At 44.3% G+C, this 27,683-nt stretch overlaps 1 protein-coding gene across 2 annotated transcripts in view; it reads left to right on the top strand.

Annotated features, from left to right (window-relative positions):
- Nucleotides 1-5,611: 5,611 nt before the first annotated feature.
- Nucleotides 5,612-27,683, top strand: part of slc25a11 (solute carrier family 25 member 11) — a 37,474-nt gene continuing 15,402 nt past the window's right edge. For both annotated transcript variants that reach the window (XM_072258331.1, XM_072258330.1), the window contains exons 1-4: nt 5,612-5,720; nt 17,444-17,596; nt 21,469-21,675; nt 24,522-24,612. In XM_072258331.1, the coding sequence (XP_072114432.1) occupies nt 5,656-5,720; nt 17,444-17,596; nt 21,469-21,675; nt 24,522-24,612 (516 nt within the window). In that variant the 5' untranslated portion in view covers nt 5,612-5,655. The remainder of the gene's footprint in view (nt 5,721-17,443; nt 17,597-21,468; nt 21,676-24,521; nt 24,613-27,683) is intronic.

Raw genomic sequence — 27,683 nt, 5'->3', positions numbered from 1 at the left:
CAGCCATACATCACAACTGGAAATACCATAGACTTGACTATATGGATCTTCATAGACAATGTTATGTCTCTGCTCTTCAATATTTTATCTAAATTTGCCATTGCTGCCCTCTCCAGAAGTAAGCAGCATTTAATTTTGTGGCTGCAGTTACCATCTACACAAATCTTTGAACCGAGGAAGACAAAATCTGTCACTGCTTCCACTTTCTTTCCATTTATTACCATGGAGTTAATAGGGCTGGTTGACATAATCTTGGTCTTCTTAATATTGAGCAACAAGCCAGCTTTTGAACCTTCTTCTTTCACTTTGATTAGAAGCTTCCTCAGATCCTCCTCACTTTCAGTCATTGGAGTAGCATCATCTGCATATCTCAGGTTGTTAGTATTTTGTCCAGCAATTTTGATTCCAACATTTGAGTCCTCTTCTAGACTAGCATTCCTCATGATGTATTCAGCATATAGATTAAATAAGTAGGGTGACGGCATGCAGCCTTGTTGTACTCCTTTCCCAATCTTGAACCTTTTATAACTGCATTATAGCACCCCAACCTCCATACACCATCTCCTGACTGTTGAAGGACTGTGTCCCAAAGTCTTCAAGATAAAAATCATGAGCTTATCTTTATTTGCCACATGTGCATCAAAATATATAGTGAAATGTATCGTTTGTGTCAAATCAAATTAGATTAAATTGTACTAGGCAGCCTGCAAGTGTCACCATGCCTACAATTCACTAACCCTAACAGTATGTCTTTGGAATGTGAGAAGAAACTGGAGCACCTGTACGAAACCCGTGCAGTCACAAAGAGAACATGTAACTGACAGTAGTGGGACTCAAACCTCAGTCTTACAGCTGGTCTGTAAACTACTACTACTACTACTACTACGTCAACTCAGGCCTAGAGGGCCAGCGTCGGGCACGACGACGGACTCTCCACTTCTCCCTCTCCCTCATCAGTGTGTTCAGTTCATCTACATTAGTCGCGCCGTCTTCTAGGAGCGTGTTGACCATAGTTTTGGAAGGACGCCCAGGGTTCATCCTCCTGTGCTTGGGCTCTGATATGATGACTAAGCTGGCAGGTAGCTCGGGGTGGCGTAGACAGTGCCCCACTAGTTGCAGTCTTCTCGCCTCGATTTTAGTGGTGAGCATCGGTACGTTGTTATAGAGCTCACGTTCGTCATGTGCTGTTGCCAACTCACGTCAAGAGCCATCCGGAGCATTCGTGTACAGCAACCATCTAGAGACTTTCGCATCGTCTTGGTGAGTGTCCACGTCTCACATCCGTACGTGAGAATGGACTCTATGACTGCAATGAAAATCCTCTTTCTAAGCCCTCTGGTCAGGTTCGACTTCCAGATTTCCTTCATGTCGTTCATAGCCCTCCACGCCAGCACTTTCCATATCTTTATGTCCTTCTCCGAACTCATCATTCTTGACCCGAGGTACTTGTAGTCAAAGACTTTCTTAATGGTATCATTCTCTATGGTCTTGAGAGTACCTTTGTCGCAGTTAAACGCCATGTACTCTGTCTTTTTAGCGTTTAGGCGAAGTCCAACTTTATTGCACTCAATTTCCACTTTTGTCAGCTGCTGTGCTTCCTCCATCTGGTCAGAGAGCAGGACTATGTCATCTGCAAAATCGAGATCTGTGAGCGTAACTGGTCTGACGCTTTTGGTTCGCCATGGTTTTATGGTAAAACCAAGCCTGTCACGATCTTTGGTAGCTTGACGCAGAGCGTAATCAAGGACGATTATAAAGATGTAGGGTGCCAGAGTGTCTCCTTGCAGCACACCAGCTAGGAGCTCGAACACTGTTGTTTCTCCGTCTGGTGATACAACTTTCGCCATGGTGTTGGTATAGCTGGACTCTATTGCTCTCAGTAGATGGTCTGGCACTCCGTAGGCTCTCAGGATCTTCAGCATTTACCTCGGTGAATGGAGTCAAAAGCTTTGCGAAAATCGATGTAAGTAAGCATGGCTGGTAGGTTGTTCTTCTTGGTAGGTTGGTCTGTAAAGCGATGCGCTAACTGCAATGCTACCATATTGCCTTACTATAGTCACAGAAAAGTGCAGCACAGACAGAGGCTCTTCAGCCGTTTTATCCATGCCGAACCATTTAAACTACCTAGTCCCATCGATTTGCACCCAGACCATAGCCCTCCGTACCTCTACCATCCATGTACCTATCCAAACTTCCCTTAAACATCAAAATCGAACTTGCATGCACTACATGTGGTGGCAGCTCGTTCCACACCCTCACAGCCCTCCGATTGAAGAAGTTTCCCCTCGTGTTCCTCTTAAACTTTTCACCTTTCACCCTCAAACCATGACTTCTTAGTTGTAGTCTTACCCAACTGCAGTGGAAAATGCCTGCTCGCATTTATCCTATCTTTACCCCTCATAATTTTGTATACCTATATCAAATCTCACCTAAGTCTTTTACATTGCAAGGAATAAAGTTCTAACCTATTCAATCTTTCCACATAACTCAGTTCTCCAGTACCAACATTCTAGTAAATTTTCTCTGCAACCTTTCAACCTTGCTTATACCTTTCCTGTAGTTAGGCAACCAAAACTACACTCAATTCACCAAATTAGGCCTCACTAATGTCTTACACAACTACAATATAACATCCCATCTCCTGTACCCAATATTTTGATTTATGAAGGCCAATGCGTCAAAAGCTTTCTTTATGACCCTATCTACCTGTGCTGCCACTTTCAATGAATTCCCTGTATTCCCAGATCCCTTTGTTCTACCGCACTCCTCAGTGCCCTACCATTGTGTAAGACCTACCGTTTGATCCTACCAAAATGCAACATCTCACACTTGAGTCCATTAAACACCACTGTCTATTTGCAGTGACACTTTCAGATCAGAAGACTTTTTATTAAATTGTCCTTGCAAAAAAATTCTTGCATAAGAATGTTTCTGAGAATACTTTTCTCTTCCCATTCACAACCCCAAAGGACTATTAGTCAGTTAATTCTATTGTTGTACTGAATGTAGGAAATACAACTTAAATTGAGGACCTGAGTACAAGGAAAGGTTATATGGTGAATACATGCAACACACACAAAATGCTGGAGGAACTCAGCAGGCTAAGCAGCATCTACAGAAAAAGGTAAAGTCAACGTTTTGGGCCGAAATCCTTCGGCAGGACTACCTGACCCGATAAGTTCCTCTAGCATTTTGTGTGTTGCTCAGATTTTCAGCATCTGCAGATTTTCTTGTTTATGGTGGATACATGCAGACTTTTCACCTTCAGGTTTGTTGAAAACAAGAGGTCACAGGTTTAGGGTGAAAGGTGAGATATTCAAGGGGAGTTAGAGGGGGAACTTCTTCACTCAGAGACATCAGTGCAGATGGGAAGACCAGAATTTCACCAAGGAGCTGCCCCAAGGCAGTCGCCACATTAGCAGACATCCCACCCTGCAAAAACTCATTTCAGGTAGGTAGCACCCCCCGCCCCCCTACAACCCCATATTCACCCCCCCCCGTCGACCTCCGAGGGTGTATGTAATACTCTGTTCAGTGATTTTGTCTAATCTATAAACCGTTGGGTATATGCAGCAAATGTGACATTAAAATATGTACTTATATTATATTATGTATATTCTATTACAACTTTAAGCAAGTCTACAGGGAGTTTGGCCTCATCATGTAGGACATCAATAGCGTAGCTCCTTGGCAGCTAGCCAGCTAGTTTAAATCAGGGGTCCCCAACCTTTTTCTGCTCCACGGACTGGTTTAAAATTGACAATATTCTTGCGGACTGGCTGACCGGGGGGGGGGGGGGCGGGATGGGTGTTAATCATGACCGGAATATAGGCGATAAGTCAACTATAAGTCACTTATAAGTGGCTAATACACTCAATTTCGTTTCTAAAGGGGTTTTATCTAACGAATTTAATATAAAACACAGCGCAGGGATGTTCCTCACATGAATGTAGTGATGAGTCAATTATAACAGTGGTCCCAAATCTCCGGGCCGCAAAGAATGCAGTGGTACCGCGGTAGCCAGAACGCACCCAACACATCTTTAAGAAAAAAGCCGAAATGAACAAGCTAATTGATTAGGTGCCGTCCGGCACGTAAATGTCGGCCCAGATCAGAGGCGATTGCCGATTGCGACGTCTCTGATCTGGGCCAACATTTACATGCTGGGCAGCACCGCAGCACCTAATTAATTAGTTTGTTTATTTCAGCTTTTTTCTTAAATATGTGCTGGTTGTGTTCCAGCCACCCCTGTATTCTTCGCAGCCCGGAGGTTGGGGACCACTGAATTAATTGTCACTTATAAGTCAATAGCATCATAACATTTTAAGTAATGTTTGGCTATTAAACACACAGTGCATATTTTCCTCGTATGAACATATAAAATCATTGCAACATACCAATATCGCTGAATCAGTGGGAGCCCTGGGCTTGTTTTCCTGCAACAACATGGTCCCATCGAGGAGTGATGGGAGACAGCAATATTCGAAGGGGATTCCTTATGTCCAGTCCATTCCGTAATTTAGTTTTTGTTGCATTCATTGCAGAAAACTCCACTTCTCAGAGATATGTCGGAAATGGAAGCAACGTTTTCAGTGCTTTCACAGTTATCTCAGAATATTCAGCCTTGACTTTGATCCAGAATGACAGCAGAGATGTTATGTCAAACATACTTTTCAGCCAGCCATCATTTGCAAGCTCCAGGAGTTGCTCTTTTTCCCACGCTGACATGGATGATTCACCGGGGACATTCACAAATGGGTCCATGACCCATTCCTTTGCACGTCTTGGATCACTGATGACCTCGTGTGCATTAAAATTCAACAGTGCGTAACAGGGAATGAGGAAAGGTGCAGCTGACTCATATCGCCAAATCATATTGTTTCCTCGCGGCCCGGGGGTTGGGGACCACTCTTAGCACGAAGAGAGACCAATCAGGATGCTCGCTCTCCCTCTAAAAAAAATCTACTTCTGGGGATATTGTATATAATTTCCAGGCGTCAGAGAGCCACTATCGATATGTAGGAGACTCCCAGAACTTCCGGGAGAGGTGGGATGTCTGCATTAGCCCACCTCAGCACCCTCCCTCCTGCAGCAAGGGGCCACATTAATCCACTTTAGCGTCCCTCCCTCCTGCGCAGCCACTCTCCTAAGGTGGAAGCCACAGCACGCCGCAGCTTTCTTCCTTCCTTCCTCCCTCTGAGGAAGACACCTCAGCTGCCTCCTTCCCTTTCACCCTCCTATGGCAAAATGCCACATGGCGCATCTTAGCTGCCTCTGTACTGAGGCAGACGCCATATGGTATGCCTCAGCACCCTTCTTTCTGAGGGACACCACATGGTGCACCTCAGGTCCCTCCCTCCGTCCTGAGATGAACATCACACAGCATGCCTCGGCACCCTCTTGCCTGATATGGATATCACACGTCGCGCCTCAGCCCCCTTCCCCCTGCGGGAGACGCCTCCACACCCCTCCGCCTGAGGGAGACGCCACATGGCGCCTCCCCTTCTCCTCCAATCACGTTCTCCCTTCGCAGTCAGACGACCATTGCCCCGGCCCACGCCCCGCCCAGCGCGCGCACGCGCACTCCAGCCTCACGACGTCTCTCCCGTGCGTGCGTGCGCGCGCCCGCCTCGAGTCACCTTGGTGAACGTGGAAATGGCGGCGGAGAAGGGGCGCACTTCCCCGAAGGCCATAAAATTCCTCTTCGGGGGGCTGGCGGGGTAACGTAACCCAGCGTTAAGGGGCAAATATTTAGAATAAAAGTTGTGGTGGGGGGAAGACTTGATGGGTTTCATTGACTCTCACTCCATGCCTCCCTATCCCCGGGACCTCTCCTCGCTCCTTCATCACCAGGCCGGCGCTGCAGCCCCGCTCCCTACCTCTCTAATAGAGAATTTAATTCTCTCATCACCGTCTTTTACTTTCAGCAGTTGTTTTAATTTAACCGGTCCCTGCAGTGCTGTTAGTCCGGAATTCGGCGGAATTATCTCCGAGATTATATTTAAATTTGCAAATATTTATCTTGCATTATTTCTCCTATATGGAAAGGTTAAGTTGCTACTAAAAACTAGGGCACCGTGTTAAGATTTTATCTTGCAAAATGTTTCTGTATCTGAAAGGTTATTTATTGGCTTTTCTGTTGACGCATACAGTTCATTAAGAATTATGCTTGTATTAATCTAGAAAAAGTTCATTATTTTTGTCGCTACATTATGAATTCAATCTTATGAATCAACATTCAAATCATTTGTTTTTTTTCTATTTGAAAAAGTCATAAATTTGCAATTAGAAGTCTTTAGTGTGTTAAGAATTTAATATGCATTATTTACTGGAAAGGTTTATTAATTTGCTATCAGAAATGGGTACAGTGCACTGAGTTTAACTTACAGTATTTTTATGTATAGAAATTTATTTGCATTAACAATCTATTATACAAGTGTCTTTATTACATAATATGTCTTGCACACACATTTTGATTTTGTTGAGAACAATAAGAATTTAATTTTTGCTGTAAAATTTGTATTCATTTAAGTATATTGTTATGATTTCTGTAATTATTTTATTAATATTCTGCATACTAGTGTATTCAAGCTATTCCAAATTGAGGTGGAATTACTGTACATTTTGCCTCTCCTAGTCTCACAGTACTTTCCTATTCATGTGAGCAAGTCACTTGGAGAAAGCTACATGATTCTCTGTCATTAACTGACATCTATAAGGCAACTGTGTATTGAAATCCTGCTCCAAGGACCTGGAATACATAGAAGGAGGAATGCGCACATCTAGACCTTGACTGCCACTTAGTCAGACGTGACTGAGGTAGTGTTATACAGTCAAAGATGCAGTCTTCTGGTGGCACATTTAAACTGTCTAAACAACAGAAAATGGTGGAAATATTCAGTAGGTGAAAGAGTTAATGTTTCAGGTCTGGGACCCTTTGAGATCCTTCTGGTACATTTTGTTGTTATTTTAGATTTCCAGGTGGATGTAAAAGAATCTTGACAGCTGGAGAGAAAAAGATTATTTATTTGTGTCGAGTTGCATTCCAGCCCAATGAGCCCGTGTCGCCCAGTTACACCCATGTGACCAATTAACCTACTAACCTGTCTGTACAACCTACTAACCTGTCTGGACTGTGGGAGGAAGCCCATACTGCCACGGGTAGAAAGTCAAACTCCTTACAGACAGCAGAAGAAATGAATACTAGTTACTGCTGATGTAATACAGTTAAACTAACCTGCAGATCCTTCCTGGCACTAGTAAAACAAAATCAGATTTATATTCTGTCTGGGTAGCCTCCAACCTGATGGCATGAATATAGATTTCTCCTGGTAATCAAATCCCCCACTGATGAGGCCTCACTGAGGTTGGAGGAGCAACACCTTGTATTCCATCTGGGTAGCCTCCATCCTGATGGCATGACCATGGATTTCTTGAACTTCTGGTAATTTCCCCCACCTTCACCATTCCCCATTCCTGTTTCCCTCTCTCACCTTATCTGCTCACCTGCCTGTTACCTCTCTTGGGTGCTCCCCCTCCATCCCTTTCTTCTATGGTCTTCTGTCCTTTCCTAACAGAGTCCCCTTCTCCAGTCCTTTATCTCTTTCTCTAATCAACTTCCCAGCTCTTCACTTCACCTCTACCCCTTTCTTGGTCTCACCTATTACCTACCACCTTGCATTTCTTCCTCACCTCCCACCCCCACCTTCTTACTCTGACTTCTCCCCTTCCTTTCTAGTCTCGACCCAAAATCTTCGACTGTTTACTCTTTTCTACAGATGCTGCATGACCTGCTGAGCATTTTGCATGTGTTGCTTTATAATCTGATAGTTTTGCTGCAGCAGCACAGTGCAAAGACATTAAGTTGCTATACATTACAAAAATATAGTTCAAAATAAAGAGATAGTGCTCAGAAACCTGATGGCAGAGGGAAGAAGCCATTTTGTATTGAGTATGGCTCTCCTGGAAAGAGATGCACCTAAGTACTTGACATTTCAATTCATGATGGATATAGTAATTCAGTATTCCATTGAGTGAATCCAGGGCATTAAACAGCCCCCCCTCCCCCTAAACTCTGTTTTACTCAATGCAAACCAATCCAGGATGATTCACTGGTGACTCTGTTTTGCTATATTCTCCACAAATGAATGTGTGACCTCTTAGGGGAGGCAATAAGATCTGTCTGTAGCAGTCCAAATAAAAGTGCTACCCAATTTAATCTAGCTTTGATTTATCGCTGCAAGTCACAATTTTTCGAGTCCATATTGCAATACTTTTTAAATGTAATGAGGGTTTCTGTCTCTGTTACTCATTCAGACACTGAATTACAGTAGAGCTACTAGGACTTGATGTTTCAATCCCTATGGTAAGTCGGCAGTCTCGATGTTGGCAGTGGGCTTGGAGTGGTGACAAGGAGGGAGGGTAGGTATGTCATCGGGGTCATCAGGTGGGCACCCTCCTTCTTTGATGTTTCGTTGATACGCCCACGACGTCTCCAGAGGGTTCAATGGTGCTACCTGGCGTCCCAGATACACCCCCCTCTGTTCCGTACCCTTCTGTCTTCATCTTGTAGCCCAGTTTTTTTCCTTCCTTTTAATCCAAATCCAATTGCTGCTTTCTTCTGTTGTGTTTGACAAGGACTTGATTGCTTGTTGGAGGGAGTGACCCCTCACCCCCATCTTCTTCAATAGACTGGTCGTAGATGTAGCAAAGAATCCCCTGCATCCCACTTCTACAGGGAAAATCTTGGTCTTCCAGCCATTCTGGGGAGCTTCAGTTGCCAATTCAGAGTACTTGGTCTTTTTCCTCTCATAAGCTTCTTCGATACCATCCTCCCATAGTACTGTCAATTCCACAACATATGCCAGTTTGGCTGTTGTGGACCACAGGACTATGTCTGGCTGGAGTGTTATAGCTGCAATGTCTGGGGGAAACACAAGTTTTTTTTCCAAGTCCACATCTATTTTCCAATCCCGAGCAACCTGCAGAATGCTTACATCTTTTGATGTTATATGGTGCTCTGGAGGTTGGCCTGATAAATCGCGTGATGTGGACATTTCCTGCCGATGTTTGTGGGAGGGCATTTGTGGTGATTCGCCTCTGTTCCAAGATTGATGCCAGCTGTCTGAGAACTTGGTTATGCTGCCAAGTGTACCACTCCTGGGTGAAGCTCGTGGTGCATCCTGTTACAATGAAATGCTTATCATTTTTCTTTCTGTTCATTGCAGGACTGTATACAACCTTTGACCTTGCCCTCAGATCAATCTAACCCTTCCCTCCTACATAGCCCTCCACTTTTCTATCATCCATGTGCTGCCTATTTAAGAGTTTCCAAATTTCTGGATGTGACTGAATGTCAGTTAAGAATTCATCCATGCTAAATGAGGCTTTCATATCTTTCCATGGAGAGCTGCTGAGTATTTCCAGCCTGTTTTGCTTTTAGAACAGTTTAATGTTCCACTTTAGAGGTCAACTAACTTGCCCCTTTGCTAGCACTTCCTCAGTACAACCTCAGATAATGTCTAGATGTGCCCCCAGTCACCTTGATCTCTGCTGTGCACTGAGTTCTCTTCCTACTTTAACTTTTCCTTACTTTCCAAAGCCAGGGTGAATCTTGTGAAATTCTAGCAATGAGTGGAAGAGCTGGTATTAAATCCACTGGCAAATTGGATCTTCAACTTTGCTTCAAATGTCAAAGTCAAATAGCTTTCTATAGAAAGGTGTCTTAGGACAGCAATAATTTATTTCTCCAATTCTCCCCCCCCCCCCTTTTTACTTTCCCCATTCTGGTTACTTTCTCATCCCTTTTTCATTTGTCCATCACCTTTCTCTGGTGCTCCTCCTCTTTCTCCCATGACCCACTCCCCTCTCCTATTAAATTCCTCCTTCAGTCCTTTACCTCTTTCACCTATCACCTCCCAGCTTCTTACTTCATGCCTCTCCCACACCCACTCATTGGGTCTCACCTACCACCTGTCAGCTTGTACTCCTCCCCCCTTCCCCCCACCCCTGGCTTCTTCCCTCTTCCCAGTTCTGATGAAGGGTCTCAGCCTAAAACATTGATTGTTTATTCTTCTCGCTAGAAGCTGCCTGACTTGCTGAGTTCCTGCAGCATTTTGTGTGTGTTGCTCAAGATTTCCAACATCTGCAGAATCTCTATACCTATCTTTCTTTGCCTGCTTTCAAAATGAGGGTGATTTTCTCATGGCACTTAAGGTCTTGTGGATGTAAATCTGCTTGCTGTATGGGTGGCACAGTGATAGCTCGTGGAGCCGCTGGCTCTCAGGTACTAGAAAACTGGGTTTGATCCTGACTGGCATGTTGCCTATGTAGAGTTCGCCAGTTCTCCCTGTGACTACATGGCTTTCAGCCAGGTGCTTTAGCTTGCTTCCACATTCCAAAGAACAGCTGGTTGGTAAGTAAATTGGTCACTGTTACTGCCCCTCGTGTGGAAGTGGATGGTAGAATCTAAAGGGAGTTGATGAGAGCTACCCCTGGATCCAGAGAGCAGAATAGAGGCGTAATGGTTAGTGCAATACTCTAAGGAGGCAGCAATCGGGAGACTGGGGTTCAGTTCACACCACTGTTTATAAGAAGAGCATACATCTACTCCGTGACCTTGAGGGTTTCCTTCTACATTTCAAACTCGTATTGGGTTGGGGTTAGTGAGTTGTGGGCATACTATGTTGTGGTGACACTTGTTGTGTCCCAGCACAATCCTCGCTGATTTGATTGGACACAAAACAATGCATTTCAATGTACATGTGACAGATTTATTTATTTATTGAATTTCAGCGCAGCATAAGCCCCTCTGGCACTTCAAGCCGCACCGCCCTACAACCCCCAATATGACCTTAGCCTAATCACGGGACAATTTACAATGATCAATTAACCTACCAACCAGTACTCTTTGGGCTTTGGGAGGAAACCCATATAGTCATGGGGAGAATGTAGAAACTCCTTATAGGCAGCGGTGGGAAACCTAATCTTTATTTTTGTGAGGAGAATACCATAAGACTGTAACCATGGGAGCAGAATCAGGCCATTCAAGCCCATCAAGTCTGTTCTGCCATTCATTCATTTTTCCCTCTCGACCCCATTTTCCTGCCTTTTCCCTGAAACCTTTGACACTCTTACTAATGAAGAACCTACCAACCTCCACTTTAAATATTCCCAATGACTTCACAGGTTTGCCATTCTCTGGCTAAAGAAATTCCTCTCCATTCCCTTGCCAAACTAGCTTAAGCCTTCCCCAACAGGTCTAGCAATAACAATGTGTTTGGAAGGTAACATTCTTAGACTTTTGGACTGGATCTTTGAAGGTCCCACACATGAATTGTGGCGTTGACCATGGTTCAAAGTCTGAGTCAATATTTGCTTCACAAAGAAACTGGTGACATTGCTTAAGCCATGCTCCCTAGGAAAGTGTGATTGCTGACTTTAGCAGTTAGAGTCACCATTGAATTGTAGAATCGCACAGTTCTGAAATGGGTTCTTCCAGTCCACCTTGCCCATGCCAGCTGTGGTACATAGCTAGACAAATAACTTCCCGTTACGCTGCTGGTGTTTAGGGCAGCAGTGAAGGTCCTCCATCTCTGTCTGTCCTTGGTTGCACACAGATATAGGAGGATTCTTCATTGCTCTTTCCATAACAATTTTGTTTGACCAGTCAGGGTTGTTATCCCTGAGCTGAACCCATCGCCCCCTCCCAAACCTGGAGAAGCAGTGGACTATACTTAGTCTGGCCTGTACGCTTTGACATGTTTGGCATGGATGATCCTATCATGAGCTAAAGCGTAAAGCACTGACCCCAGCCAACATAGCTCCCCAGGTCATTGAGGCATGCAAGCCTGCAAACCCTGCGATAAAGATGTGGTACCCTTTGAAGATCTACATAGATTGCTGGTGATCATTATGTGTAGAAGGTCTTTCAGTAGAAGCGAGGGACTCCATCTGGAATCCATTAGCAGTTTTGGGAGTGTGTTATGGGGCAATGAGGAGAGAATTTTACACCATATCTAACCTGCCCAGTGGGTGTGTGATGGGGCAATGCAGAGGAAGCTTTACTTTGTAGCTTCTACTGTCCCTGCCCTGGAAGTATGTGACAAGACAGTGTAAAGGGAGCTTCATTCTGAATTTAACCCTGTTTTTCCTGCCCTGGGAGTGTGTGACAGGGCAGTGTAAAGGGAACTGTATTGAACCAAGGCAAAATACATAAAATACTGGTGGAATTCAGCAGGTCAGGCAGCATCAGTGTTTCGACCTGAAACATCGACTGTTTATTCATTTCCATAGACGCTGCCTGACCTGCTGAGTGCCTCCAGTATTTGTGTGTTTTGCCTTGGATTTCAGGCATCTGCAGATTATCTCGTTTTGGGGATCTCTGTGTTGAACCAGTGCCTTCCCATCCTCTAGGTCAGCGGTCCCCAACCACCGGGCCGCAGAGCATGTGCTACCAGGCCGCGAGGAAACAATATGATTTGGCAATATGAGTCAGCTGCACCTTTCCTCATTCCCTGTCATGGGCGGCACCTTTCCTCATTCCCTGCCGGGCCGCAAGGAAACGATATGATTTGGCAATAGGAGTCAGCTGCACCTTTCCTCATTCGCTGTCACGCCCACTGTTGAGCCATTACACACGCGTCGTCCATGTCAGCACGGGAAGGAGATCAACTCGAGCTTGCAAATGATGGCGGGCTGAAAAGTATGTTTGACATAACATCTCGGCCGGCATTCTGGATCAAAGTCAAGGCTAAATATCCTGAGATAGACACGGAAGCACCGAAAACGTTGCTTCCATTTCCAACATATCTCTGCGATGAATATAACAAAAACTAAATTACGGAATAGTCTGGAAATAAGGAACCCCGTTCGAGTATCGCTGTCCCCCATCACCCCTCAATAGGACCGTCTTGTTGCAGGAAAACAAGCCCAGGGCTCCCACTGATTCTGCGATATTGGTGCGTTGCAATGATTTTATATGTTCATATGGGGAAAATATGCGCTGTGTTTAATATCCAAACGTTACTTAAAATGTTATGATGCTATTGACTTATATAACCATATAACAATTACAGCACGGAAACAGGCCATCTCTGTCCTTCTAGTCGTGCCGAACGCTACTCTCACCTCGCCCCACCAACCTGCACTCAGCCGATAACCCTCCATTCCTTTCATGTCCATATACCTATCCAATTTAATTTTAAATGATAATATCGAACCTGCTTCTGCCACTTCTACTGGAAGTTCGTTCAACACTTACTTCAAGCTTCCCTGTCCTCCCCTGGTAATTGACTTATCGCTATATTCATGCGAGGAAAATATGTGCTGTGTGTTTAATATTAAATTCATTAGATAAACCCGATATTCCGGTCCTGATTAACACCTCCCCCCCCCCGACAGAATCGCCAAAAACGATTTGTAGAGAAATAATCGGCCTGTGCATGTATGCGCAAGTCACACATGCATACTGGTGCCCACGCAAGGCTTCATGGTCATTGTAGTCTTTCTCGGCGTAAACCCAACGTATTTGACTGCTACTCTTGTCCGTTGGCCCCCCCCCCCCCCCCCCGGGATCGACCGGTCTGCAAGAATATTGTCAATATTAAACCGGTCCGCAGTGCAAAAAAGGTTGGGGACCCCTGCTCTAGGTGTTACAACATTGACAGACTTAAAATAACTAAACCTCTCCTGGGCCACTGTCATCTTTCACCGTTTGGAAACCTGAGCTCATCCAAGATACACCTGTTACCCTATTTCTCAGCAACCTCTGTTAACCTGTCACTGCTGTTTATTGACCTACATTTGTTCCCAGTATGAGGAAGCTCTCATCCTCCTTGACATTCCTCATGCCCTAACTTCTGCTATCTACCTTCCTCCAGTTCTGTTCTGTAGTATGTGTAGATTATTAATGGTGGTTGAGTAATAGACATTATTGTTACTATCCAGAGTTGGAATTAATTGCATGCACACTCAACAAATTGCATCTTGGCTGTTGAATCACTAGGTATAACACAACAACACCTGATAACCATGCTTTACACCACACAGAAACCAATTGCAAGGAGCAACATCATGCGTTTTGCTTTGACTTAATGAAATAATTTAGTTTTGCAACATACAGGTATTTCTCTTACCTATTATTCTGAATAAGAACTAGAAGAGTCATGATGAGCTGAATGGACTCCTGAAACATGACTTGGTGGTTATAAAGTTTGCCCAGGGATATTTCAGCTCTTCACCAGGAGTAGCGTAGAATAGTTTGTTCATTTGTTATGTGTCGTGTCATATATAACGTAGGTGATCATGGTCTTTCCATGACCTTGATTTTTCTAGGCAAATGTTTCTACAGGAACAGTTTGCCATTGCCGTCTTCTGGGCAGTGTCTTTACAAGAGGGGTGATCCCAGCCATTATCAATACTCTTCAGAGGTTGTCTGCCTGGCATCGGTGCTTGCATAACCAGGACTTGCGATGTGCACCAGCTGCTCATACACCCATTCACCACCTGCTTCTCTGGCTTCACATGACCCTGATCAGGTGGAGAATGGCTAAGTAGGTGCTACACTTTGCCCAAGGGTGATCTGCAGGCTAGCGGAGGGAAGGAACACCTTACATAGGTGTCCCCCACTTTTCGAATGTTCGCTTTACAAAACCTCACTGTTACGAAAGACCTACATAAGTTACCTGTTTTCGTAAACAGAAGGTGTTTTCACTGTTAGGGAAAAAGCAGCATGCGCCCCGAGCAGCCACTCTTCCCCGGATTCAGAACGGCATTCTCGCCGGCATTGCTTAAACACATGCCTGTGAGCAGCCGTTAGCAAGATGAGTTCTAAGGTACCAGAAAAACCTGAAAGAGCTCGTAAGGGTGTTGGACATAATTAAGCGTTTCGATTGTGGTGAATGAAGCAAGGACAAAGTGAGTTTGGCTTGTGGAAGTTGACGAAGATGATGTTGAAGAGGTTTTGGCATCCTGTGACCAAGAACTGATAGATGAAGAGCTGATGCAATTGGAAGAGGAAAGGATAACAATCAAAACTGATTGTAGTAGCGAATGGACTGAAAGTGAAGTCGTCCAGGAACTGAACGTGAAGCAACTGCGTGAGATTTTCGCTGCAATGATAAAGTACGACTTTAAATTTGAAAGGGTCCGTCGGTTTAGGGCATATTTGCAAGATGGTTTGAGTGCTTACTAAGAACTGTATGATCTAAAAATGGCACGAGGCTAAGCAGTCAAGCAAGCCTTCCACATCAGCCACAACAGACGACGAACTTCGACCTTCAACATCAAGGCAGGCAGTCATAGGAGAAGATAACCTGCCTGCCCTGATGGAAACAGATGACACCCCAGAGTCCCACCACTCCAACCCCCGGGCAGTGGACAGATACCGATCTGCAAAGAAAGCAGCGGTAGCCAGGAGGCACCCAGCATATCTTTAAGAAAAAGCTGAAATAAACAAGCTAATTAATGAGGTGCGGCCCGGCATGTAAATGTCGGCCCAGATCAGAGGCGATTGCCGATTGCATCGCCTCTGATCTGGGCCGACATTTACGTGCCGGGCGGCACCTCATTAATTAGCTTGTTTATTCGGCTTTTTTCTTAAAGATGTGCTGGGTACATTCCGACCACCGCTGGACTGCTGCGTTCTTTGTGGATCGGTATCAGTTCGCTGCCCGGAGGGTGGGGGCCACTGCACCACCCCAACCTCCAATGACTCATCCTAACACACCATCATCAGTGTGCTCAGCACTGTCTTCCCGATTCCCGTGAGTGATACTACACTGTACATACATTATGTCTACTTTATATCAGCTGTGTATTTTTATGTGTTATTTGGTATGATTTGGCAGCTTCATAGCTTAAAGGTTACTGGAGAGAGTGTTTCTGCTGAGAGCGCTTGCGTGAGATTTTCGCTGCGGAGAACAGTGCAGCAATGATTGTGGAAAAGTATTTCTACTTCATATAGGCTGTGTATTCATTGTATCATTCCTGCTTTTACTATATGTTACTGTTATTTTAGGTTTTATGTGTTATTTGGCATGATTTGGTAGGTTATTTTTGGGTCTACGAACACTCACAGATTTTCCCCATATAAATTAATGGTAATTGCTTCTTTGTTTTACAACATTCTGGTTTACAAACCGTTTCATAGGAACGCTCTACCTTTGGATGGCGGGGGAAATCTGCACCTCCTGTGGTAGAGACGTATCTCCACCTCACTGCTCATACAGCACAGGAACAGACTCTTTGGCCCACAGTGTTGTGCTGTACCAATTAATTAGTAATTAAATGGCCAACTAAACTAATCCCTTTTTATACCCTTATTTACCTCACATTCATATTCCTGTCTAAATTTCTCTTAAAAATCCCTAATACATTTGCCTCTACCACCATCTCAGGTAGTACATTCCAAGCATCCACCACTCTGTTTAAAAACCAATTGTCCCTCACATTCCTTTTGAACCTACCCCCTCGCACCTTTTAATGCATGCCCTCTGGTATTAGACATTTCAACCCTGGGAAAAAGATACTGTCTCTCTTCTCTAAATATGCCTGTCATGATCTTATAAACCTTTATCAGATCTCCCCTCACCTTCCAGTGCTCCGGAGAAAATCACCCAAGTTGTCCAACCTCTCTGAATAGCACATGCCCTCTAATCCAGGCAGCATCCTGGTAAACCTCTTCTGCACCCTCTCCAAAGCTTCAACATCCTTGCTGTAGTACGACGACCTGAACTGTATGTAATACTCCAGATGTGACCTAACTAGAGTTTTATAAGGGAGCAAACATGACTTACTTTGTCTGCCCCATCTCATCAGGTCAAATACAAAGCAGCATGAATGGAGACAGATTGAGAGAGGGCATCTCATTTCCCATCAAAGCTTAAGGGGACTTTCGAGATTTCTTATACACTCTAGACATGCTGTTAATTGGTTGCTCCAAAAAAAAAGAGCAGAGCTTTGTTCTATATTAGGCATGCACTGCAGCTGACCTCAGAGAAATTGTCTAGTCATTACAGTAGCAACGTAAGATATAGGAGCGGAATTAGGCCATTTGGCCCATCAAGTTTGCTCTGCCATTTCACCGTGGCTGATCTATTTTCCTTCTCTGACCCAGTCTCCTGCCTTCTTCCCATATCCCTTCATGCCCTGACTAATCAAGAATCTATCAACGTCTGCCTTAAATAAGCCATAGACTTGGCCTCCACAGCTGCCTATGGCAATGAATTCTACAGATTCACCACTCTCTAGCTAAAGGAATTCCTCTTCTCCATTTTAAATGGATGTTCCTCTATTCAGAGGCTGTGTCCTCTGGTCTTAGACTCCCCCACTACAGGAAATATTTTATAATCTCCAGTACTGATGTATTCCTCTGCTTGGGGAGCTCAAACAGCAGGATGCCTGTTCTATGAAAGGCTAACTGAGTGTGCACTTTATCTTTTAGGATGGGGGCCACGTTCTTCGTCCAGCCGCTGGACTTGGTGAAAAACCGTATGCAGCTAAGCGGGCAGGGAGCCCGAACAAAGGAGTACAAGACCAGCTTTCATGCTGTGAGCAGCATTCTGAGAGCTGAGGGAATCCGTGGAATCTACACCGGGTGAGTTGAGGCATTTAGCACTTGCGAAAGTGTGTCAGTGCTCTCTGTAAACTTATCTCCCTGGATGTTGGTACCTCTCACCTTGTTGAAATATTAACCTCTGTTGCCTTCAAAGTTGGTACCTTTTCAATAACACTCAACAGGTTGCTCCCTGCCTGTTAAATCACAAGGGCCAACACAACAAAACCAATGCCCTCCTTCTCATCCATATCTATTAAACCTAATTGTGCAAAATGCTGTCAGTTAAAGTAATTCAAAGTAGATTTACTTCCCAGTATCTATAATTCTGTAAAAGTCCTAGCAGAGTCATGATGATGTGCTGAATGGTCTCCTATGTCACACCTTTGATTCTATAAGTTTGCACAGGGACAAACTATCAGTTCTTCACCAGCGAGGTAATCTGTGAGAAATTTCCACTGAGATTATCTCCTGAGACCCATCTGTTACTGGAACCTCAAAGGTTCAATTATCATCAAAGTATACAACTCTAATATTCTTCTTCTCCAGATAGCCATGAAACCAAGAAAGAAAGGAAAGGCAACATGATCAATAACACCTAAATCCCCCCTCCACACGCAAAAAAAGCAAGAAAGACCTGGTGAAAAACGCAGAATAAAAAAAAACCCATACGACTGGGAAAAAAAGAGTCCACAGTCCAAGCCCACATCCAATCACAGAAAACCTGTACAAACTTCTCCCTCTCCATATCAGAGCAATCTCACTAGCGATAAAAAGGCAGTCTCACCTCTCCATATCAGAGCAATCTCATCAGCGATAAAAAGGCAGTTTCCCCTCTCCATATCAGAGTGATCTCACCAGCAACGAAAAAGCAGTCTCTCCTCTTCTTGCAGAGCAATCTCGCCAGCGATAAAACAGCAGTCTCCCCGCCCCATGCACAGCGATCTCACCAGTGACAACAAGGTGGTATCCATTCTCTGTGGCAAAGCGATCTTACCAGCAGCAAATCAATTGGAATGGTGTCAGTTCCTGTCCTGTTCATGGATGGTGGTGGTGTGGGAGCTGAGAGGTTCGGAGTACTGGCAGACTGGCAGTCTTGTGGTATTTGGTAGGGTGCTGAAAACTCCAAAGCTTGGGCCCCGGAAAGTGAGGGTTGTCCTGCAGCACTGTGGCTTAGCCTCCATTGTAACGCCTGCCTCTGGTAAAATCAGCCAGCTTGGCACAAGCACCTTCCTGTTGGGGAACCAACTCAGTTGCCATCAGGAAGATGGTTTGTAATTGTCACATGCAGTGATGAAAAGTTTTTGTATGTGCTCCATCCAGCCAGATTATGAGTATGTTGAGCGCATATATATAGCTAGGGTGCCTAAGACTTTAGCACAGTACTGTAATTTTATGAATTGCACTGTACTCTGCCACAAAAAAAAAATCATATATGTGAGTGATGATAAACCTGATTCTGATATGGATCTCCGTTGTGGACTGAGAGTGGGAAGGGGGCAGGGAGGGGGTGATCATGGTTGGGAGAAAGGGAGAGGAGAGGGCGCAGGAAGCACCGGAGAGACATTCTGTAATTATCAATAAACCAATTGTTTAGAATTAAATGACCTTGCCTGTGTCTCAGGGCTGTATGTATATCTGCACCCGCGCCAACACCTCCCACACCCCCCCCCCCCGCCCTGGCACTGCTTCTCTGTCACCTGTCCCACACCCCTCCCACGCTGCTTCACCCTCACCGCTCTCATCCTTTGTTCCCGCCAGATTTCCAAACTCGTTCACCGTGGCATGTGGACAAATACAGTATTCTGCAAAAGGAAAACAAAGTACAGAACCTCCCAGTAGCCACACATTTTAATTCCACGTCCCATTCCCATTCTGACATGTCTATCCACGGCCTCCTCTACTGTAAAGATGAAGCCACACTCAGGTTAGAGGAACAACACCTTATATTCCGTCTGGGTAGCCTCCAACGTGATGACATGAACATTGACTTCTCAAACTTCCGCTAATGCCCCACCTCCTCCTCGTACCCCATCTGTTATTTATTTATTTATTTATATACACACATTCTTTGTCTCTCTCTCCATTTTCTCCCTCTGTCCCTCTCACTATACCCCTTGCCCATCCTCTGGGTTTTCCCCCTCCTCCTTTTCTTTCTCCCTGGGCCTCCTGTCCCATGATCCTCTCATATCCCTTTTGCCAATCAACTGTCCAGCTCTTGGCTCGATCCCTCCCCCTCCTGTCTTCTCCTATCATTTCGGATCTCCCCCTCCCCCTCCCACTTTCAAATCTCTTACTAGCTCTTATTTCAGTTAGTCCTGATGAAGGGTCTCGGCCTGAAACGTCAACTGTACCTCTTCCTAGAGATGCTGCCTGGCCTGCTGCGTTCACCAGCAACTTTGATGTGTGTTGCTTGAAATTCCAGCATCTGCAGATTTCCTTGTGTTAGAGTACAGAATGTAATGTTATTCTTACAAAGTGCAGTACTGGTAGACAAATAAGATGGATGTGACAAAGTAGATTGAGAGATCAAGCATTCATCTTTATCAATAAGAGATTTGTCCAAGTCTTTTAGCAACAAGATAAAATCTGACCTTGAGTTTGGTGGTACATGTTCTCAAGTGTTTGCGTGTTCTGCCCAAGGGAAGTTGGGGGAAGAGAGAATGATCGGGGTGGGAGAAGTCCCTGGTTATGCTGGCTGCTTCCTCAAGGCATCAAGAAGTGTTGGAAACAACTGTTTTTTTAAAAAAAACTTTTTATAGTAGTAATTAATGTAAGACTAAAGTTAATCATCTGTACTTTAACAAACTTGTGTATTTTTCACAGTTTGTGGTTGTTCGTCCCCACTTACAGGCAGAAAGTGGTATAGCAATTAAACTAATAGTTTATCACCTTCCTCATTTTTCATTTGCCGAGTAACAGCACATTGCTCACATGATATAATTGTGCAACCAATGATTGGTTTATTTTGTTTAAGGAATTTTTCTTACTCAGATTATAAAAGTGATGGATTTTTCAGAGGTGCCATCTTTTATCTTCGCTTCCTTTGTATTCAATCATTTCCACTTTGTTTCTCATTCTTTACTTAATTTGCTTAGTATTTGTATGGTTGTTAATACTTTAAAATACACGATCATCAAGAATTAAGACTGCTCGCCATTCTTGATTCCCAGAAGGACCCTAAGGATCAGAAAATAGCAAGATCCAACAACTGAGTCCAAGGAGGGGAGGCTGGTATGCGTGATGAACTGGGCTGTGTCCACAACTCTGCAACTTCTTCTGGTCTCAGGCAGAGCTGTTGCCATACCAGGTCATGATGTATCCAGATAGTATGTGTAAAAACTGCTGAGAGCCATTGGGTGAGTTTCCTGAGCCTTCTGAGGAAGTAGAGGTGCTGGTGTGCTTTTCTTGGCCATAGCATCTACACGGTTTTCGAAGACAACTGACCACCCAGGCCATGCTCATTTCTCACTGTTGTCATCAGGTAGAAGGTGCAAGTGCCTCAGGACTCGCACCACCAGGTTCAAGAACAGTTACTACCCCTCACCCATTAGGCTCTTGAACAAAAGAGGATAACTACACTCATCCTATTTCTCATGTTCCCACAACGGATGGTTTCACTTTAAGGACTCTTTATCTTGTTATTTCATGCTCTCGTTATTGATTGCTATTTAATTATATCTGCATTTGCACAGTTGCTGTTCAGTGATCCTGTTTACAGTTACTGTTCTATAAATTTGCTAAGTATGCTTGCAGGAAAAAGAATCTCAGGGATGTATGTGGTGAGGTGTATGTATTCTGATAATATATTTTATTCTGAACTTCGTACTTCTGAACTTTGAAACACTTGGCTTTGTTCAGGCAGTAACATCACAGTGCTTCTTCCTGTCTGTGCCCCTCTCTGTCCCATACAGTCTGTCTGCTGGCTTGCTGCGCCAGGCCACGTACACAACCACCCGCTTGGGCATCTACACCATCCTCTTCGAGAAGCTCACCAAGGCTGACGGGACGCCGCCCAACTTCTTCATCAAAGCTGGAATCGGGATGACGGCGGGTGCAATAGGTGCCTTCGTGGGGACGCCTGCTGAGGTATCACTGATCAGGATGACTGCTGACGGCAGGTGGGTGCCCGAAATTAGCTACATGGCTTGTATTTCAAACCAGTGAACGCTAAGAAGAGATTTGATCCTGGGTGGCAGAGTGGTACACCTGGTGGAGCTGCCACTTCACAGCTCCAGAGACTCAGTTTGATCCCAGCCTCGGTGCTATGGGTGTGTGTGGAGTTTGTACGTTTCCCTGTGGCCAAGATGGTTTACCCCGGGTGCTCTGGTTTCCTCCCACATGCCAAGGATGTGCAGATTGATGGGGTTATTGCCTCTACTGTATGGATGAGTATTATACAGCCCTACTGCTTAGAAACGGGCGCTTTGTCCCAACTGGCTCGTACCGACCTGCTAGTCCCAGTTACCTGGGATGGGCCAGTAACCCTCTCAATCCCCACCCCTCCATATACTTAACCAAATGCCTCTTAAATGTTGCAGTTGTATCCGTCTCAACCCCTTCCTCTAGCAGCTCATTCCAGGTACACACTACCTGCTAAAACAGGGGTTCCCAATCTTCTTTATGCCATGGACCCTTGCCATTAGCTGAGGGATCCACTGACCCCAGGTTAAGAACCCCTGCTCTAAAGTGACCTCTTGGGTCTCTTTTAAATGTCTCCTAACTTATCTTGTACATGTGCCCATCCACCTTATCTATTACCCTTATGATTTTATAAATTACTCTGAGGTCACCCTCATTCCCTTACACCCCAAGGGATAAAGATCCTGTGTGGCCAACCTCTCTCTATGACTCAGGACCTCCAGTGCAGGCAGCATTCTAGTAAATCTCTCCTGCATCCTTTTCAGCATGACAATGTCTTTCCTGTAGCAGGGTGACCAAAACCGTCCACAGTACTCCAAGTGCCGTCTCACCAACGACTTACGTAACTGCAATATAATACCCCTACTCCTCAGCTTGATCCCTTGACTGATGGACAGCATGTTAACCACTTTCTTCACCACCCTGTCTACTTGTGTGCCTACTTTCAGCAAACTGACACTTGTACTCCCAGATCCCTCTGTTCCACAGTACTCGTCAGTGCCCTGCCATTCACACTATAGGTACTAATCCTGGTTTGAATGTCTAAGATGCACATTCCACAGCCAATCTCCCTAACTGATCGAGATATTTGTAATTCACACAAATTGATGAGAATGTGGAGGGGGCACGGTAACATAGCGTTTATCATACACAATTACAGCACCAGTAACCTGCCGCTGTCTGTAAGGACCTTATATGTTCTCCCCATCATCGTGTGGATTTTATCTGGGTGGTCCTGTTTCCTCCTATATTTCAAAGACGTTTGGGTTTGTAGGTTAATTGGTCACATGGGTGTAATTGGGTGGTGCAGGCCCATTGAGCCAGAGGGCCTATTATTTCTAAGTAATGAAATAAGATAATGTGGGATTACTGTGGGAATATTTGGAGTATTTTGAAGAATTTGAGCCCCTTATCTGAGAAAGGATCTGCTGGCATTGGAGAGGGTTTGGAGGAGGTTCACATGAATGATTCTGGGAATGAAAGGGTTAATGTAAGAGGAGTGTTTGATCACACAGCCTGTACTCACTGGAGTTTAGAAGAATGAAAGGGGATATCTGTGGAATTCATTGCCACAGATAGCTGTGTAGGCCAAATCATTGGGTATATTTAAAGCGGAGGTTGATAGTTTCTTAATTAATTAGGTTGTCTCAAACATTACGGGAGAAGGTGTGAGAATGGATTTGAGAGGGATAATAAATCAGTCATGATGGAATGACAGAGCAGACTCGATAATAGCCTAATTCTGCTCCAATGTCTTATGGTCTTAATGGCTAATGTAGACTGAAGTGTTCCACACGGAGTGGTCAGTTAACCCATCACATCTGTGCAGTAAAAGACATTATCTAATTTACCTCTTGGCTTTAATCTGTCACTTTATAGATGCAGGTTTTGATCTAAGACAAAGGTATCCTTTTCCAACACCTTGCAGACAGTGAGCTTCAGATCATCATCCTTTGCTGGGTGTGGGAGAAAGAAATGTCCTCAAATTCACTCTATCCTTCTACAAATTAGCACTCTTCCTCTGGAAAGTCTCAGACCCCTTGATTATCAATGTTGATAATTCCTTTCCTCCAACAGATGCTGCTCTTCCTGCTGAATTCCTCCAGCAGTGTGTTGGTTGCTCGATGGGCCAAATGGCCTAATTCTGCTCCTATATCTTATGGTCTAAACCCTAAGGTGGGAAGCAAGATTAAATTAAGGTCCATTTTTAGCAAACATAGGATCCTGTAGATTGTTGGTCCTTTCTTAAGCCATAATTTTTTACTGTCTGGACTATGCACTTGCAAAAGGGATCCAAAAGTACGAAGAACAAAGCTTTTGTCATTAAGTTGGTGAAAACAGGGGTTACCAATATCTCCTTCTCTTTTGGGTCATGGGAACACTGAATAGGCTGGAACTTGTTTCTTAAAGCAAGATGAGGTCATAATAGTCTTTTAACTAAGAAAGGATTTTCAGTAGGGTTGATGTGGAGATGATGGTGTGAGAGAGCAAAGCCAGAGTTAATTATATATATAGACCTGATGAAAGGTCTTGGGCCAAAACATCAACTGTTTATTCCTTTCCATGGATGCTGCATGACCTGCTGAGAGCCTCCAGCGTTTTGTATGTTTTGCTTTGGATTACCAGCATCTGTAGAATGTGTGCTAATATTGGAAGTTCTTTACTCATCAGCATTGGATATCCAAGTATCATCTTGTGCAGAAATGTGTAGTCATGCCGGCCATAGCTGTGCGAGGTTTTATCCAGACTTAATTTTAATTGTTGAATTTGTAACAAGCAACCCTTTCAATCAATCAACAATTGTATGGGTGTCCTTTCTCTTTAGGTTGCCTGTCTCAGAGCGTAGGGGCTACAAAAACGTGTTCAACGCGCTCTTTCGCATTACCCACGAGGAGGGGCTCTTCACACTCTGGCGCGTAAGTTCTCACCAAGGAGCACATCTCATCTACAAGGGTTAATGCCAAATAGAATGTACAATGCGGTTTCCATGGGATGAGTCCAGAACTATGGATAATGGAGGCAGGGTGAGGGGCTGGGCCATTCAAAGGTGAGATGAAGGACTTCTTCAATGAACATGTAGTGGATCTTTGGAATTCTGTTGCCCAGAGAATTGTAGATGCTCAGCAATCATGTACTGATTTATTTATTGAGATGCAGTGCAAAATAGGTTGTTCTGTCCCTTCCACCACCAAACCATCCCCTGATTTAATCCTAGCCTACTCTTGGGACAATTTACAATAACCAATTAACTGAACAACCAGTACGTCTTTGGTCTGTGGGAAGAAACCTGAACACTCAGAGGAAGCCCACGCGGTCACATGGAGAATGTACAAACTCCTCACAGGCAGCAATGGGAATTGAACCTAGGTTGCTGGTTCTGTAAAGCGTTGTGCTAACCACAACACTACTGTGCTGCCCCAAGATTAAAATAAGTGGGAATATGGGAATCAGATCTTTGCGTGGTGTCCAGTGTTGCAGGACAAGTAGATAAAGCAGTTAAGAAGGCATGTAAGACCATAAAATATTGGGACAGAATTAGTCCACTTTGTCCATTAAGTCTGCTCCGCTATTCAATCATGGCTGATTTATTTTTCCTCTCAACCCCATTCTCCTGCATTCTCCCCATTACCTTTGACGTCTTTACTAATCAATCTATTAACTTCTGCCTTAAATATACCCAACGACTTGACCTCCTCAGCCATCTGCGGCAACACATTCCACAGACTCACCACCCTCTGGCAAAAGAAATTCCTCCTCATTTCTGTTCTAAAGGCTGTGTCCTCTGGTCCTGGACTGTAGGAAACATCCTCTCCACCTTCATTCCTTCTTGGCCTTTCGATATATAAACCCACACAGTTCAATAGATTTCAGTGAGATCCCCCACCCATTCTTCTACACTCCAGTAAATAGAGGACCAGAGCCATTAAGTGCACCTCATATGGTAACTCTTTCATTCCTGGGTTCATTCTTGTGAACCTTCTCTAGATCCTACTTAGTTATACTTTATTAGCCAAGACAAGAAAGCAGGCTTATAGGGGTGAATGGACTCATGCTCCTTGCACCTTTACATATTTCACCTGAAACCAATTCATTAAACACTGTCAAAAGAATTTTGAGGAGGTGGTTCTGCTGGAAGTTAAAGACCTCCTTCTGCCCCCAAAAGGCAGAATTCGGAGACATCATGATCCTTTTCACTGATGCTCTGGAAGGAGGCTGGTTTATTGGTTTACTGCTGTCACGTGTACTCAGATAGTGAAAAACTTGTGTTTTGTGTGTAATTCTGCCATTATGCCACACATAATTATATTAAGATAACAAAAAGAAAAGAATACAGGATATAATGTTACATTTAAAGATAAAGAAGGGGAACAGCTGGACAAATAAAGTAGATTGGAAGATTTAAGAGTTGAAGAGTTCATCTTTTGCTTATGAGAGATTCGTTCAAGAATGTTGAGGCTTTGGAGAGGGCGCAGGAGAGGCTTACCAGGGTGCTGCCTGGTTTAGGGGGCATGTGCTAGAAAGAGAAGTTGAACAAACTTCGGTTGTTTTCTCTGGAGTGCCAGAGGCTGAGGGGAGATCTGACGGAGGTTTTAAGATTATGAGATGCGTCAATAGAGTGGACAGGGAGTACCTGTTTCCCAGGGTAGAATATCTAATACCAGAGGGCATGCATTGAAGGTGAGAGGAGGTAGGTTAAAGGGGGATATGAGGTGTTTTTTTAACTTTGAGGTGGATTCCTGGTATGGTGGGAGAGGCAAATACATTAGAGGCTTTTGAAAGATAGGGGCAAATACATTACAAGCTTTTAAAATGCACATGGATATGTGAAAGATGAAGGGATTTGGACATTGGGTAGGTACGAGGGATTAGTTTTTTGGGTTTTATTGATTTACTTCTTAGCTGGTTCGGCACAACATCGTGGGTTGAAGGGTCTATTCCTGTGCTGTAGTGTTACGTTAATCTGGGATGGAAGCTATCCTTGGATCTGGTGATTCAAGTGCTCAGGCCGAAACGAAGGCAACTATTTTAAAAATTAAGACTTTTGATATAATTAATTTTATCCCTGAGTTGTATAGTTGCTGACGTCTCGCCCTGGGGCACTTTGTCATTTGCTATTTAATTAGGTCGCATGATTGGGTAGGGTGGAGGAGACCTTACCTGGGCAGCTGATCGGGTAGCTGTGGCAAAGCTAATTCCAACAGTTCATGGGGCCCAGAGCAGGGTGATATTATCTTAACATTAGAACTAGCGTGCTCAGGAAGTGATTCATACAAGTCATTCCCTGCACACCAAGCCTGGCAGTTCATGGATGTTCCCAGGTAATGAATAAGTTCAGTTTTTACAGAAACTCCCAAGTCGATTTTGGTCTGTAAATTGAAGGTTACTGCTGCTGGTGTTTAGAGCAGCAATGAAGGTGATCCGTATCTGTCTGTCCTTGGCATACAGATATAGGATTCTTCATTGCTGTTTCCGTAACAAATTTTTTTGACCAGTCAGGTTTGTGGTCCTGAGTTGAACCCCTGGACCTGGAGGACCAGTGACCACTCTAAGTCTGGCCCCTACCCTTTGACCTGTTTGGCATGGGTGACCTTACCAAGAGCCAAAGCATAAAGCCCTGACTCCAGTCAACATAGCTCTCTGGGTCATTGAGACAGACAAGCCTCCAAACCCTGACAAGGTTGTGGTCCTTTTGGAGGTGTAGGTTGGAAAGTACACAAAAAAATTGTATATTGTCTTGAATGATGTCAAAAGTACAGAGGCTGACAAGAAAGAACAATTAGTAAAATTAGTTCCGCCTTTCGCAGGAATGGATGTGTACATACAGTGGCATGCAAAAGTTTGGGCATCCCGGTGAAAATTTACTGTGAATAATTTCCAAAAGGCATAAAGTTAAAGATGACACATTTCTTTAATATTTTAAGCAATAAATCTTTTTTTTCCATCTTTTACAGTTTCAAAATAACAAAAAAGGAAAAGGGCCTGAAGC

This window comes from Mobula birostris, chromosome 5 (assembly GCF_030028105.1).
Source record: "Mobula birostris isolate sMobBir1 chromosome 5, sMobBir1.hap1, whole genome shotgun sequence".
NCBI lineage: Eukaryota > Metazoa > Chordata > Chondrichthyes > Myliobatiformes > Myliobatidae > Mobula > Mobula birostris.
The sequence above is the reverse complement of the archived record's forward strand: the minus strand, read 5'-3'. Positions and strand labels throughout refer to the sequence as shown.